The sequence below is a fragment of the Xiphias gladius genome, chromosome 14 (genome assembly GCF_016859285.1).
Source record: "Xiphias gladius isolate SHS-SW01 ecotype Sanya breed wild chromosome 14, ASM1685928v1, whole genome shotgun sequence".
In the NCBI taxonomy this organism is placed as follows: domain Eukaryota; kingdom Metazoa; phylum Chordata; class Actinopteri; order Istiophoriformes; family Xiphiidae; genus Xiphias; species Xiphias gladius.
Window position 1 is genome coordinate 9,796,748 of NC_053413.1, and position 16,206 is coordinate 9,812,953.

At 43.1% G+C, this 16,206-nt stretch overlaps 1 protein-coding gene across 5 annotated transcripts in view; it reads left to right on the top strand.

The window, feature by feature from the left end:
- Nucleotides 1-5,005: 5,005 nt before the first annotated feature.
- Nucleotides 5,006-16,206, top strand: part of ephb3a (eph receptor B3a) — a 28,915-nt gene continuing 17,714 nt past the window's right edge. For 2 of the 5 annotated variants that reach the window (XR_005708743.1, XM_040143382.1), the window contains exons 1-3: nucleotides 5,006-5,573; nucleotides 11,477-11,541; nucleotides 13,720-14,392. Coding sequence is in view for 4 of the 5 variants with exons in the window: in XM_040143382.1 (XP_039999316.1) it covers nucleotides 5,510-5,573; nucleotides 11,477-11,541; nucleotides 13,720-14,392 (802 nt within the window). In the remaining variant the exon portion in view is untranslated. The remainder of the gene's footprint in view (nucleotides 5,574-11,476; nucleotides 11,542-13,719; nucleotides 14,393-16,206) is intronic. The other 3 variants (XM_040143380.1, XM_040143379.1, XM_040143381.1) reach the window with 3 other exon arrangements.

Here is a 16,206-nt window from a genome sequence, read left to right on the forward strand (position 1 = left end):
TCTCCAGATGAGCGCTCATTATTTCACAAGCAAGCTTCCACTTGCGCCTTAGATTTACCTGCAATCCCGAAATCTCCATCTGAAATCCTCCATTATGTAAGCTCCTGTAAAATAACTGACAGCTTTCCCCTGATTAGCAAAGCCCTGTGAAGTTGGAGAGTCAGAGGAAGTGCAGCGGGGGGTTTGGTGGAGCTCCACACCCCAGCCCAGAGCTGCAGGCTGACACTGACAGCTTCACGAGAAGAGACTTTTCAGGAGCAGTCTCACTGAGACAAACACGACGAGCCCCTCAAACCAACACCAATTCATTTTTAATCAAGTCAGTGGTGCACGGAGCAACATGCTGACAGCAGTTTGTGGAAAGCCCAGCAGTGCCTGTGCCCTTAAGCTCCAACTAACAGCCAGCTCCCTGTCTGAACACAATCATGTATCATTACTTCTCCAATCAATGTAGCAAAAAGCCACTCCTGCACTCTTTCATGTCTAGTTTCGGCTGTGCCCTTTATTTTGGCCTTGTTAGCAAACCAGGAGCTCAGAATGACAATGACAGATATTCAAATATATGCAGAATTACAGTACGTGAAGACTCTTCGGGCAAAGTCTCTTCCTCATTGTTTTCCCTTCATTATCTTACATTGTTGTTCCCCATTAACTTTGTCTCCCAGGGTTTTTTCGACAGATCATTTTCTGGTTCTCTCATGTGAGCAGCGCCAAAGAAAATAGATTACCTGCAAGTTTTGTTGTGAAAAGAGTTGTGAAGAGAGCAGAGAATTAGCTTAGCTCGGCAGAAAGTTACAGCTCGTGGCCAAGTCATAACCCCCCGCAAAGAGTGAACTCTATGTGTTTTATGCACAATTTTTTAGTAGCTTTATTGCCATGCTAATATTTTCACAGTGACAAACAGAGGCTTTAGCTGATAAAATAATTAACTATTGTATTTATAAATTTTTGGGTATACTGTCATCCGCTTTCTTTGCCAAGAGTTAGATGACAAAATTGGTACCATGTTCAATATGATTCTAATACCACCAGCAGTCGGTTAGCTTAGCTAAGAAAGAAAGACTTGAAACAGGGAGACAGTTAGCCTGACTCTGTCCAAAGGTAATAAATTCCTCCTGCCAGCACCACTAAATCTCACTCATTAACATGTTATATCTTTTACGTTTAACCAATACAAAAACTGAAGGGTAAAAAGAACAGTTCAATGTTTTACTGGGGGTCCTGAGTATTTCTTGGCCAGGTGCTGTAACTAAGCGGTATCGATCATCTCATCTAAATCTCGGCAAGATGTGAATAAATATATTTCCCAAAAGGTCAAACTATTCTTTTAAATTGTAGGTCATGTTCAATTGGCTTGCTGCAAGCAAAACTAAACTTTAGATTTAAACTGAAGTACAGATTTTCGTTCTTGGCCAGCTTTTGAAGAATTCTCATGACAAGGCCCTTTTAGTAGCTGTTCTGGAGCTTCTGTTCATCTCGCATGATCTTCATCAGGGGATGGAGGGGGCCTAGTTGTCATTGAAGTGTAGATATTCAAATTACCATTAGACAGAAGACGAAGAATTAATGTTCGATAAAATGGAAATTTGAGTACAGCTTCATTAACTGTCTGCTGATGAAGATCATGTAACATGATCAAAAGCTTCATAACAGCTACTAAATGGTGGTGAGATTATTTTATCAATTTTATGGTCAAGTTCAGTTTCAGTTTTTATACTGCAGATTTTAAGCGAAATAGTTCCCTATGTAACATTCTAAATAACAAGAATTCATTGATGATTCTTTCATGGATTGAAAGAGAATTTTTCGGAATGATTATCTTACAGAAGCCAATTCTTCCCTGCTGTAGGATATTATTGTAAATTATTCATCTAGGAAGAATTATCATGGGTTTCATTTTTTTATGCTTCACCTTTTTTATTCTAATGGTAGATGTTTTAAATGCAAAAAAAATAAATATACAACATAAATAGTGCATAAGCCTAAACATTAGTAAGGAACTACTACAAGTACTACATACACACGAAGTTCTGTGTGCACGTGCATGTTTGTCATGCACACAGTGCAGTGGACCAGGCCGAGTCCATAATTCACAAGTAGTTTGCAGCAGACAGTCTGGCTTTGTGGAGATGTTCTGTCACCCCTTCTTGTCAGCTTACCACCGCTGTCCCACAGAGCTAATTTCCATTCCTTCCACCTCATTCTTGACTCTTCATGTCTCCTCTCCATCCTCTGTAAAATATGTATTTTTCCCCCTGAGCCCAAGAACCGATTTCTCATCTGCAGCAGGGTGGGAAGACTCTCCAGAGCAGCAATCCCTTATTCCACCTGTCGCGGCAACAACCGAAGAGCACACAATCCCAGTCCAGTCAGCAGCTGTTAATCTTGGGATTTGACCGCCAGTTCATCATGTCAGACGGGGTAAAGGTTGCACTGGAACAACACCTGTGGTGCAGATGAACTTGAAGACATGACTGCATGGGGTCTTTTTTCAGTCAAAGAGATACAATCAGACTCTTTTTTTTCTCCACAGAGGGCAAAGCAAAAGACTGCTCCACAGTTTAGGCTTCATAGGCTTGGCACTCTCTGCAATCCCCATCAGTCAGAGGCAGGCTTGTCAGATTATTTCAAAATAAGAGGAAGAATGAACGTAGCAGTTATATTGGATTTTTCTGCATCCATTGATAGGCTGAAACCCTTCCCTGCAATATGTACTTTAAGATAGTGAGGGAATTCAATGACTGTTGGAAAGCTGAATTCACTAGTAGATTTGTAATTTTCTCCTAAACACTCCCTTAGTCTCTGAGGAGCCAAAAAACACATAAACAAGCAAGCTATGAGGGATTTTTAACAAGCAAGAGCCAAGCAGCAGCAGCAGCAGAAGAAGCAGCAGCAGCTGATTTCTGCACTGTCACACGTCGAGTTCATAACGACTGTATTAATGCTACCATAATGGACACTGTCCTTTTTTTTTTGTTCCTTTTTTTTGTCTTAGTTTGAATATAGCTAGTTAAAGAGAGCTGTCCATCATTGGTTTCAGTAGTGGAGGCTGACCCAAGCCTGCTGGGAACTGAACTGTAGTTAATTAGTGCACAAAACCTGGGGGACAAAAGAACCTTTGGGGGTGGAGGTGATGGGGGAGTTGCTTGGCAGTGGGGGGAGTGGGATGTATGTGTGTGTGTGTGTGGGTGGGTGGGGGGGGGGGGGGGGGGCTTCTTAAGTTTGTAGCACAGAGGGCCTTTTGGGGGGAAACTTTGTATGTGTGTGTTCCTGTGCAGGAGGGGGTTGGGGGGGTGCTTAAGTTAAGCAGTGGGAGTGGGGACACACAGACGGATGAATTAGCAGTGTGAAGGGGAGCCTTGTCCCTGAGCTGTGAGCTACTACCAGCCAGCACACACACACTCTCCAGTGGGGGGGACAAAAGACCAAGTGAATCTGATGGCAAGGGACCCAAAAGGAGAGACTGTGGGACAGGGACTACAAAAGTTCAAAGTATGGCATGACCTAATGAGGGCAGACAGTCTGTTAAGACACTGCTTTGCACCGAACATATCACTCAATATTACAATGAATCACAATCACACAATATAAGTAGTACAGTGAATAATCTTTTACAACCCCCCCACAGGAAACCCACTGTATGTTCCAGCAGTGTTCCTATGGATCCTCGGTGTGTCTGTACTGTGAGTAATTAGTTTTCAGTGGTGTTATTGTAGGTCTACGAGAAGACTTTTATTGTGAAACTGATCGAATGGTCCTTGATTCTTTGTATTATTTCCATTAGAGTGATTCGGTTGATAAGACAAAGTATGGTCTGTGGATTTGCTTTGTTAAATCGTCAAGTGTAAATCAGATCACAAATAATTTCTTACGCAGCATCAGCCTAAAAATGCCAGCCAGCAACCCGCGGGATGCGCTGCCTATGAAGTGTTATCAAAGCTCGTATTGACGTTCTCCGCCAGTGCGACCACAGCCCATTCAATGCCGAGATTGATCGCTAGACTACTTAGCGGCGGGGAGCGCGGCGTTCCGGCCGCTGTTACCTGCCGCCAGGACGGACAAACACTGAGGGGGTAGAGACTTCAGTCTGCCGGCCAACCAGCCAGCCTCCTCCCCCTCTCTCTTCGTCCTCCTCCCACCTCCTCAGCCCCCCCAACCCCCCGCTAGCTGCGTCAAACCGAACAGAAAGATCCTGGAGAAAGCCAGTAGCTCGGCTGTTTTGAATTCAAAATAAAAGCATAAAATGTTTAGGGTTTTTTTTTTTTTTTTTTTTTTGGGGGGGGGGGGTTGTTTTTTGAAAATATTTAAGTGGGTTAAGTATAAAGCTCATCACCATTGATGTCAGAACAAGGCATTTTTACTGGTGATGAAAAACAGCTGCCGGGGTCATCTCCAGTCCACAGAAAGTACAACAGCTGCTGTTTTCTACCTGGTCTGCATGAAGTGTAAAAAGAACCAAATGTTTCACATGTGATCATATAAACCTTGTATGGTATTAATATCACAGACTGTGTAATTGTGTTGTGGGAAAGTACCCTGTGGATAGGTAAAGTGGCTAATTCCATGCTAATTCCAGTTGAGCTTCCCTGCTGGGATAAAATAAGAGAAACTTTATTGATCCCATGCAAGAAAATTGAAGTATCACAGCAGCAGAAGAACAGATAGACAATAACAGATAGTTCCTACAGACAATAGCCACCTTTGCAAAACCGGAATATAATATATACATGTAGTAGAATACTAGCCTATATACATAAAATACTATATAAGTATAAATTGAGCATGTGGTGAATCCTACTTCATACATCAAACATAAACAGCAACAACAACAACAACAACAACAATAATAATAATAATAATAATAATAATAATAATAATAATAATAATAATAATAATAATAATAATAATAATAATAATAATAATAATAAACAAAGACAACAAGCGTGCCATTAATTCGAAAGTCTTGACCGGAAGCTGGACTTTGATCGCGTCTGCTTTGACGCTGCCTGAGCTCCCAGCCCCCTCCGTGTCTCTGTCCCGGTGCTGCCATTCCGACGTACACCCCTCGCGGAGGAGCAACAGCTACACGGAGTTGGTCGAAGTGGACTACACAGATCCCCCCCGCGGACAGAGACCGCCTCCCACACGGGTTTCCGTCCTCTGCCCGGGGACGGCAGCAGCCCGGAGATGCGCCCTTGGACAGAGGTCCGGTGTCGGTGAAGTCAGGTAAAGAGAATGGGACTGAGAAAAGGGCGCAGCGTAGAGCTCCTGTAGCAGGACTAACGGGACCCGATTGAACGCAAAATCAAGAAGCGCTCGGTTATTTATTTATTTTTATTTTTTTTGAGGATTTTTGGTAGAATGGGGCGGCGAGAGCCCCAGTCACAACCGAAGACATGAGAACCGAGAGAGGAACAAAAAGCTCGGCTGCGGTGCTCTGTGTTTGAGTCTCCATCCGTCCGGAGGGTCCAGTCTGCACACCTTTATTCATGTTGCAACAGCCTGTTTTATGACAATGGATTACTTGCTGTGGGTGTGCAGCCTCGTTGTCCCCGCGGTGCTGGCTATAGAAGGTGCGTATGTCTTTTTATATTTTTATGACTACTTCTGTCTCCCGTGGATGAACAATGGGCTGTTTGTATGGATTAGGATTTGGTTATAAAACACCCTATTGTCGCAAAAAAAAAAAAAAAAAAAAAAAAAAAAACAGTAACACTAGCAAAACCATGTACAGGAAAAGAAATTACACAATCTAATTTTTTTCTGACAATTTTTAAATCTTACTGTGGTCGCGTCAGTTAAAATACCACATCAGTCATTTCTGCTGATTCCCCGGGTTAAATTGGATCTTTGAGCAAGACTCCGTTCATGTTTTGCGCAATTAAAGCTGTTAATACTAATGCGGACCCGCTCTGTTAAATAGGCAATTCCGCTGAGTATCAATTTGCTGTCTGATTGTAATCCATGCACACATGTATCCATGTATCAGCACGCCCCGTTCCCACTGTGTGTGGTGGTGTGTGTGTGTGTGTGTGTGTGTGTGTGTGTGTGTGTGTGATGACATCCCAGTGTTTCCATTGCGGCTTAGGGACTGCCCTGTTGCTATTGTCCCTGTTACACCCACAAGCTGAGTGAGGATGCCCACCTGCCCCACCTTTCCCCTCCTCTCACGGCACCGCAGAGGTTAGATCCACACCACAGACACAGTACGGAGGGGCGTCCCTCCTCTTCGGTCACTGTCAGACGGAAATGCACTGACTCCTCGTATGGTGCACGTCAAAGCATTAAAACCTGCTTTTGTGTTCAGGCACCAATCGGTGCCGTGGGCGCTTAAACACAGACCAGAGTGGGTTCCATCCCGGCCCCTTTCACACATGTGAAATATATTAAATGACATGTGTGAATTAAAGGTCAATGGCTTAACAAGTATGCAGCATCCCCCGAAGCTCTCTCCATCATCGAGGGGGTGTTGCTCCAGGGAAGAGCCCACCTTCGCCCCCGCTGCTCCCCACCCAGCGATTCCTCTCTGAGCTGTAGCTACATTTCTCTGCCTTGCCTCCTTCTTCCCTCCCCTGTCCAATCTGCCTCTCCTGGACCGTAGCCAGCCTGATCCCTCATCAATTCTGGTGTCGGCAAGTAAATCAATGCAGCGGCAGCAGCCCTCCAAGTCCCAGTGGGCTCTCACGGCAAGATGATCAGTCTCACCACTAACTGTTACTCAAAGCTCATGGGTTAACTAATGTTTGTCCTCTGAGGATAAACACGAAGGGCAGCGCATCGGATGGGTTACAATGACGGGGGGGAAAGGGAGGCCTTTTTTCCGCGAGTTACATGTCGTTATTTCGCTGCTTACTCAGTAGATTTCAACACATGGCTTGAATCTGAAATTTGTTTTTTCAGCCTGGCAAATGTTTGCGCATTGATGATACAAGCTGGACTGCAACTTGAAGTGTGTGCTTATTTACAAAAGCTACAGTGATGAGTTATCTCCAGTTCGCACCAGCACACTGCAGTAAAAGCCTCAGCCACTTTGACATTTTTATGCTGTATTACTCCCATTTACAGTCAGGTTTTACTGTACTCTTATTTTAAAAGCTCATAAAATAGATGGATGACCACCGAGAAAGCATTATAAAAAATAACCTATAGGATGTACACGTGTAATTGAAGGGAGAAACATTAAGCATCAGGTTTTCAGGTGATTTTCACCTTAATAGAGAGCTTCATTTACATTTCCCTGCTTTCTATACATTAGAATATCATCAAGAATAATAATTTGTTAGCCTGTATAAGCAGATGCAAGCAGCCCTGAAGAGAGATTGAATTAGGTCGGCTTGACTTGTTCAAAAACTGCTCATCAGGCGTCAAACTGAGCATCACACTCGACTGTTGTCACTGTGATTCTATAGAGAGAAACATGCACTCAAATACAAATGAAGCCGCGCTTTGAATGAGCTTTGAACTCAAATTTCTGAGACAGAACCCAAGGTTCCTTTCACACACATTTATAGCCTCGTATGTGATCCCTCTCCGATCACTGATGATGATGTTTGGCTGTTAATATTTCATATGTTTGTTTGTTGGCAGCGAGTGTCAGTGTAGTACAAGGCGAGGCCTCCCTTTCATGATGCACCCGCTCTCACACAAAGTGAATAAAACATTAGCATGTGTGAGCTTCCAAAGTGCACTGAGAATGCAGAGTTGTGTGGCATTTTGGCTCCGGCAGGCGATCAAAAAAAAAAAAAAAAGTAAATGCCACGGGGGGAGATGCTCTAAAGTTCCCACTGCAGCATTGTTTTCTTACCCCAGGGCAGAATGACTCCACCGCTCGCTGTAGTTTTATGGGTTAGGGGGGAAATTTCTGGATTTGAGTTATAGCAGCGAGACAATCTCAAAGGCACTGTAAATTTAACAGGAAAGGGAGAGAGCTGTGGAACAAATGGGATCTTTTTCAGTCTTAACCAGTTCCCGGGATTTAGCGAATTGACGATAAAACACTTTGGTGAAGAGAGTCGTAGTCGAACGAAAACCTTTTTCATACTGAAATTTTTGTGTTCTAAAGGCAACATGAGGCTGGACTCAGATGTTGAGATTGGGGATACACGATGCCATCCCCTCCTGCTGGTTGATAATAGTTTTTGTAAAAATAGTATAATTCATTAAAATGTTTGTAGAAAAATTCTCTTGCTATACATGGAGGTCAAAGGTTAGGATGCAGGATAGCACCTCTAGAGCTGTTAGGGATTCAGTATCTTACTCAAGAGTGCTTCAGCAGAGTAAAATCCTGCTTACACGGGGGCTTAAATCCAGCTTTTACAAATGTAGGAGGGTCACCCTGCTGCCCCTGCATGTGCATTGTGTGAGGTGAGGCCTGTTTAAAGGAGCATCAGCTCAAACCCCTGGTTAGCTGTGGCTGAGTGATTCTGTCCCTCTGTTGCCTTCTGGGCATCGGGAGAGGAGAGGGATGGGTGACGAACCAGATCAGACACCCAAGGGATGGGCTGGATCCATGGATCGGCAGCAGCAAGTAGTCCAGGAGTGTTCACTCAGCTGTGTGCCACCAAGGGCAGAGTGTAGCCAAGCAAAGACAACAGCCGCTGATTTCCCTGATTGGTTCCTCCTCTCTGGCTCAAGTCGTGCCACTCGGTAGTAAAGCCTTGTTCACAGACGTATATTTGGGCTTGACTACTGAAGTTATTAACTGCTGTTGCTCGTGCCCTCACTCCCGCAAATATAAGAGGGAGAATGCTTTTATAAACAAGTAACAGGACTTGCTTTTGTATTCAAAGCTCTGACAGTAAATGTACATTTGTTTTGTGCATAAATATTAGTTATTAAATAAAATGCTGAAGTAAATGCGATTTCCATTGTCAGCAAAGATAGAGGCAGCCACTTACGTTTTCCTTTTCAAATTAAATGATTTTTACTTTAGGCAGCACTACTCATCTGTTTTATTCCAACCTACCAGTCCACTTTTCATTTCCTCAAACACTGAAAATATTTCTGTGTAAGGCTACAAACACATGCTTAACTAATGCCTGATTCCCGTTGCTCACCATTAAGAAATGAGAACGTGACAATGAGTTTCTCTGATGAGTTAATGCTTAATGGATCGACACTTAATGATTGTTAATTCAAATACTTCATATGCTAATATGCCAACAAATTGGCTGGGATGGAGTTACAATGAAAAGTACATTTCCGAGCCATGAATTTGATAACCTTGAAATCATAACTCTACCTGCTCTGATACTGATATGAAACTGGTATTCATATGCAAACATATACATGTTGCTTCATGACCCATCAGTCATCGATGGTAGTTGATGATCTATCAAGCACTAATTAATCACATAACCTCAGAGTGAGTTGATCTTGATCATTTCTTAATGGTGAAAAGCAGGAATTTGTGATACACCCTGCATTAACTCATGCATTAAATCATCACGAATCACGCTGTAGTTGTGCATTACTTAAAGAAAAAGTTCAACATTTTGGGAAATACTTTTGTTCGGTTTCTAGCCAAAAGTTGGATGAGAAGATTGATACCATTCTCGTATCTGCCTGCTAAATATGAAGCTAGTGCCATCAGCCAGCTAACCTAGCTTAGCACAAAGACTGGAAACGAGTAAAAAGTTAGCGTGGCTCCATCCAAAGGTAAGAAAATATTAGCACCTCTAAAGTTCAGTAGTTAACGTTAAATCTTGTTTATTTAATTTGTACAAACACTGAAGCGTAAAAATGACAAGTTGCCATTTTACGGGGAGTGGTTTGTCGTTTTTACACTTTGGTTTTTGTACCGAATAAAAGGAGATCTTTTAATTAGTGATCTTTAGAGGTGCTTGTAGGTGCATTTTGTTCCTTTCAGACAGGCTAACGCCTTCCCCATGTTTTCAGTCTTTATGTTAAGCTAAGCTTACTGGCTGCTGGCTGTAGCTTCATATTTACCGTACCCAAAATGTTGAAGCATGTGTTTTATACCGTCATTATAAAGAGTTTTGAAATTTTGGATCAGCTTCTGACCATTGACCATGATCAGCCAAACTTGCCATTATTTTGAAGGGGGAAATTTCACATGTAGTTTATCACTGTACATCAAATACCAGTTGTGAATCTCTGCTTCATTTGCATAGCCAAGCAAATTTGCATAGGATATAAGAACTAGAAAGTCCTACTACTTGCGTTTGGTCTGGTCTATAACTGCAGTGTGAATGTGACACATGAGGCACTAAAGTGAGCATTTAGTTCTAGTATGATCGGTGCCTTTTTGCAGTCTTTGGTTAAATTCTCTCGCCTCTCCATGGCACACGGTTGAAAGCCACAGATGTAATCTCTCCTGCTGGGTATACAGATCATTCTTCATTATCTCTCATCCTCTAAAAAGCAAGAAAGCCCATCATGGTTTCTCTAAGGAACACACAGCACAGACTGTAAACACTACACATAACTCTAGCTCAGCAGCTACAGATGGGCCAGTGATCTACTCACTCAATCAGACAACTTTTATTATTGACACACTAAAGCCAAGGACACACTGTACTGTAACTGCACTGTTGTCAGTCTTTAAAGCAAAACATCAACCATCAACATTATGGGAGCAGAACAAAGCCATGTTTCAGAGAGTGCTACTGCTGTTATACACAGGGCATGCTATTTGTTTACCCTCTACCACCCTCCTTTAGCACCGTTATCAACGACTTGTGAGCAAATGGTGCACAGCAGGCGTCATGTCATTGAGTCTCCATGAAGAAAGTGTAATTGTTTTAGTAATTATGTGCGAACAACAATGAAGCAACGAGAGCCTAACAAGTCCACAGCTGTACATTGAAAGCCTAGAGGAGTTGCTTCTTCTGAGGTGCGAAAAACTCGCTCACTCAGGTGACAACTGATTGACAGGCAGACACAACATTGCTCATTGATCCTGCTGTTTATTCTCAGGCTCTCCTCTGATTGTCTGCCCCGCTCTCACCTCCCCGCAGAGGTGTGAAACAGCTAGGTGAGGAAAACATTGCTCAGATCACCTGCTAATTCAGATTTGACAATTCTCAATCAAAAGGCGTCACATTTCTGGCACTGCCAGTTGTTTTTGGCTGAAAGCCTCCTCCCGGATATGCTGTGTTAAATTCCCTTGTGCTTATATGACCTCTCTGAACCAGTGCTTGCTAATGGAATATTTCCCACTGATAGCATCTTGGTGGATGGTTTGTTCTTATTTCCACAACTGAATACTGAAAGAAGTGCATTTGCGGGTGACACACACACACAAACACACACAGACACATGTGCCATGATTGTCAGTGCTTTCAAAAACTGAGTGCATGTGGGTACGGGGTTATGAAAGAGAAGGGGAGCAAGTTTTACCTGCATCCTTTGTCAAGAGTGTGTGGTCTGTATTGCTGTTCAATGATTTGATTTTTCTTCCTCACATCATTTCAATTCAGTGTTTCTCAACCTTCCTCCTACTCTTAATTTGCAGAAACCCTTATGGACAGTCGGTGGGCAACCACAGAGCTGGCTTGGACCACTTTCCCAGAGAGTGGGGTGAGTTAGTGTGGTGCATGTGTGTAGTTTGCTTTGTCTTCTTTTTTTTCTTTGACAACATTTGTTCCATTTGCTTGTTAATAGTGCCCAGTCTGCCTTGAACAGCACACCTCCTACTGTTTTATGTCTTTGTTTTTGCTCTGTATGTTTGCTTTCTTGGATACTAAAAAGCAAATGAGAAACACGCTGTTTGACATTGTGTGGAAGAAATCAGATAGTTTTAGTATTTAGACCATATAGAAAGCTTCTCAAACTGCATAGAATCTGTGCATGTTGTTCTCAAAACAAGCAAATGAGCAAACACGCATATACACAAAGCAAATCCCCACAGTGTGCCAGGCCTATTAGGTAGGCTCTACCTTGCATGTCTCCCCAGGATAGAGAGCCTGATAATTGAGAGCATGTGTCTGTGTCTTTTATAATATGGGCCCAAGAGCGCATTACAGGCAGAAATTAAGGTTTTCAGTTGATACCCCCTATAGGAATGGTGAGAAAATAAAACAACATGAATTTGACCCCAGGGCTAACAGCCTGACAGACCTCCCCCACTCCTGGCCAGTGTAATTTGTCTTCGCTACGTGAGCGCAAAGTCAGTCAATGGAAATGGTGGGTTTCCATGGAAACGATGTTCGGCAGCCCCAGCGCCTTCCTTTTCCCCACAAGGGCCAGCTCAGAATGTCCTAGCATCCATGAAGTCATATGTCACGACTGGCGAAGCAGCCCCTCTCCTCACGCCTGACAGGCCCATACGTTCGGGGCCCAGCAATTATCATATTTGTCAGGTAGTGCATCAACGCATTGCTGGTGATTTACGACATCTAATGCTGACTCTTGGGCTCATCGTTTGGGAATAAATTGCACAGGAGCTCAGAGACGTGAGATGAGTTATGCATTATTTTCCTTCAGTTGAAATAATCAATTTCTGGGAAGCTCATTTGTTATGGAAACTAAGCAATAAGTCCAAGGGGGAATTAGGAAAAAAATCAAAAAAGATTGACTTCTCAAAAGGGTATTTCCTAATGGACTAAACTTATTGACCAATGAAGCCATTTATCATAGCATGTAATGTTAGTTACCATATACAAAGACCAGTGTTCCCAACATATAAAGCTGTGCATTGACGTGGGTCAGATTTTTTTAATGTTGAGTCACAGACAGAAATAATGTCCATAATCTTTAAACAGCTATTTTCAAAGTCCACCAGGTATATCAACCACAACAAATGCAGATATCTGCTCTCAGCCGTTATGTGTAGGCATGGGAGAATATATATATAATATATTCTGAAGTGGTCAGGAGTGCTGCCACGGTGCAGTCATACTGACAGCATTGTATTTAGATGGCCATTTTAACAAATAACTCACTCTTTGCATTATAAATATATATGGGGGATGTTTACATTTAAAATGTACAGTTTGATACTATAATCTCTTTCAGCACAAATAACAAATGTATATATATATATATATCTGTGTTACAGAAATCAAAATTCCTCTTGAGGCTGTTTTGTTACTGTAGATATCAGCACTGCTTTTCTATAGGCGTGTCTGCACTTTGATTAGTAGCTCCTGTTGGTAGACATTGGTTGAGTCCTAACCAACACATTTGCAATGATCCTAGTGGCAAAACAGCAAAAGAATCTCAATTTACCAAACAGCATCGGAACTGTTAGTGCAACAGGCATAATGCATGAAATGTGTTTTAATGGGAAAATGTTTTCTATTAATAGTCCGTAGTGATTGGAATTATCTGAATGATTCATGCAATTAGAAGCATTTTAGCTGCAAATTATTCCTCACGGGCCACATGTACACAACACTCTGAGGGAATGTGTGTGTCAGTGTGTGCATGTGTTGCATTTTTATGTTCTGTTTCTATCAGATGTTACTTCACTCTTTAGAATGTCCTCTGTGCTTGAACGGCTTGCATTATGATGCACTGCATTTAACATTACTCTATATTAATTAACAGTTGGATAAGTGAGTTTCTGCTGTAGCTCAGTAGCTTCCGAATGAGAAATACAACTTTTGTCGCATTAGATAATAGATTCAGTTTTGTCTCATTTTATTCTGAAACCTACTCTATTCTTCTGTCCCCATTGTCTTAACCAGTCGTCTATTCCTGCTATCGTCTCTTCGTCTCTTCCTTTGTCACAGTGTCTCTCTGTTGTTTCCACAGTGGGAGGAGGTTAGTGGCTACGATGATTCCATGAGCCCAATCAGAACCTACCAGGTGTGTAATGTCCGACAGCCCAATCAGAACAACTGGCTGAGGACGGACTTTATCCCCCGCAAGGGCGTGCTGCGCGTCTACGTGGAGCTCAAGTTCTCCGTCCGTGACTGCGCCAGCATTCCCAACATCCCCGGCTCCTGCAAAGAGACCTTCAATCTGTTTTACTATGAGTCAGAGGGGGACACTGCTACAGCAACCAGCCCTCTGTGGAGGGAGAACCCCTATGTAAAGGTGGACACTATCGCCCCAGATGAGAGTTTCTCTCTGCTGGAGGCAGGCAGGATCAATACCAAAGTGCGCAGCTTTGGCCCCCTTTCCAAGGCAGGCTTCTACCTGGCGTTCCAGGACCTGGGCGCCTGCATGTCTCTCATCTCAGTCAGGGTTTTCTTCAAAAAGTGCTCTACCACCATCGCCAATTTCGCCGTCTTCCCTGAGACTGCTACTGGGGCAGAAGCCACTTCCTTAGTGATCGCTCCGGGGGCCTGTGTGACTAATGCTATGGAGGTGTCCGTCCCTCTGAAGCTGTACTGCAACGGGGATGGCGAGTGGATGGTTCCTGTGGGCTCCTGCACCTGCATTGCTGGCTTTGAACCTTCTGCAGACAGCACACAGTGCCAGGGTATGTGTATTTAACAGACATTCGGACTTTTATTTAACCAAACCTTCTTTATATGCTCGGTGCAAGTCACCTCAGTCTGTGCCCTCTTCTCTGCATTTATTGTGTGGCTCCTGAAAGGGGGTGAAGGAGGGTGGAGGAGAGTATGAATTAATGAGGTGTTGCAGAGAGGAGCAGCATACAAATATTGTGAGAGCAGGATAGGAGGGAGAGAAAGATAGCGGGAAGGCACAAAATAGAAAGCCAGTAGATTTGCACGAGGAAAATGCAGATAATAGAAGGGAAAGGCGTTGGCACTCCAGAGAAGAGAGATATTAAGAGAGATAGGGTGAGTTAAGAGCTGTGAGTTGCCAAAGATAGGACGGCAACAGCAGCCAAAAGAGAAGAATGAAAGGGGTAGGGGGTTGCAGGAAGTCAAAGACAGACAAGCAAAGACTCCTCTCACCTGGGCGTGAGAAATAGTGTCTAACACATGCTGGAGAGCTCATTTGTTGCCATTTGGCGGCTCAAGGTTAAAAGCCTGCCGCCAATGCCTGATAAAATGGTCTCTAGGGCTTCAGCCAGCGGTTGCAATGAGGAAGTATAATTTCCTCTGTGGCCTCCCGTTATTTAATCTACAGGCGGCCACGCTCATTAACACCATTCAGACCAACGTGAGCCAACACTGCCACGCTAACATTAATCACTCAGACATTTCATTTCTTACCTCAGTCTCGCCGCTCGCTCGCAGCCAAACACTGCGTGAAATGGCGAGAGGGCGAGGAAGAAGAGGAGGAAAGAAGAGGAGAGACGATAGAGGGGGGAAAGGGAAACATTTGTGTATTAAAAAACAGGAAAATCACTGTGCCCTCCAAAGAGGTTAATGGATTGAAGCAAGATAGTGGGGTGATTCAGCACCCATTCAAAAAGAAGTGAGAAAAACAAACATATAAAAGAAAATGATGATGTACTGTGTAATAGAAGAAAAATAAGTCAGGTCAGAGAGTGTAGAGCTTAAAGGTCTGGGTGAATTATAAGAGAGAAAAAAAGTACATTTTCATCTCATCTTCTTTGGCTTTTTATTGCATGGTTTTAGAGCTACAATGCCGAGCCATTAGCTGTGTTGATTTTCCTAAAAGTGCCATTGTTGGGAATTAGGGTGGAACTTGAGTACAAACTGAAAGACCACTTAGCCTGACTAGTTAATCACACTCTCCCTCTCACTGGCTGGCTTTTATGGGCCCTCACGCTGACAGGACAGATGTTTGCCAGAGACCCCACTTTTACACCACCAGTTAGGAATGTGGGAAACAGTAAAACAAGGGGCTCTAGAGGCTGATATATCCAGAACTTTTGCTGCTAATCCCCTTTATCTGAATCCCTCTTTAGTCTAGGCTTATTCTGGTTTATCCTTAAGTCTCAATACCAGCAAACCTTCAGCGTGACACTTTGGAATTCAAAATAATCGCTTGGACACATCGTATTAGATTACCACACTTTGTATATTTTTCTCTCCTCGGCTAATTTACATCTAGTCTGATGTCCCTTCATTTGCATTTATTTATTAGCTTATTATGGATCTGTTCTGCATGCATGTATAGGACTTGTTTGTATTCAGCGGTGTGGTTTGGAGAGCTGAGGACTGAACAAACACTGATTTATGGGTTTAGGGTGTATCCCCTTTCTCAGAAGCGTTCTCCATCCCTATTTGTCCTGACAACAGCAATCTCCTGTCAGCAGTCTATCTTCATCTTTATCCTCCTTTTACTCCTCTTCAACATGAAACTTTGCTGTCATCCCGACTCTCTTTTTGGGGAGATTAATGTCACCTGGTAAAG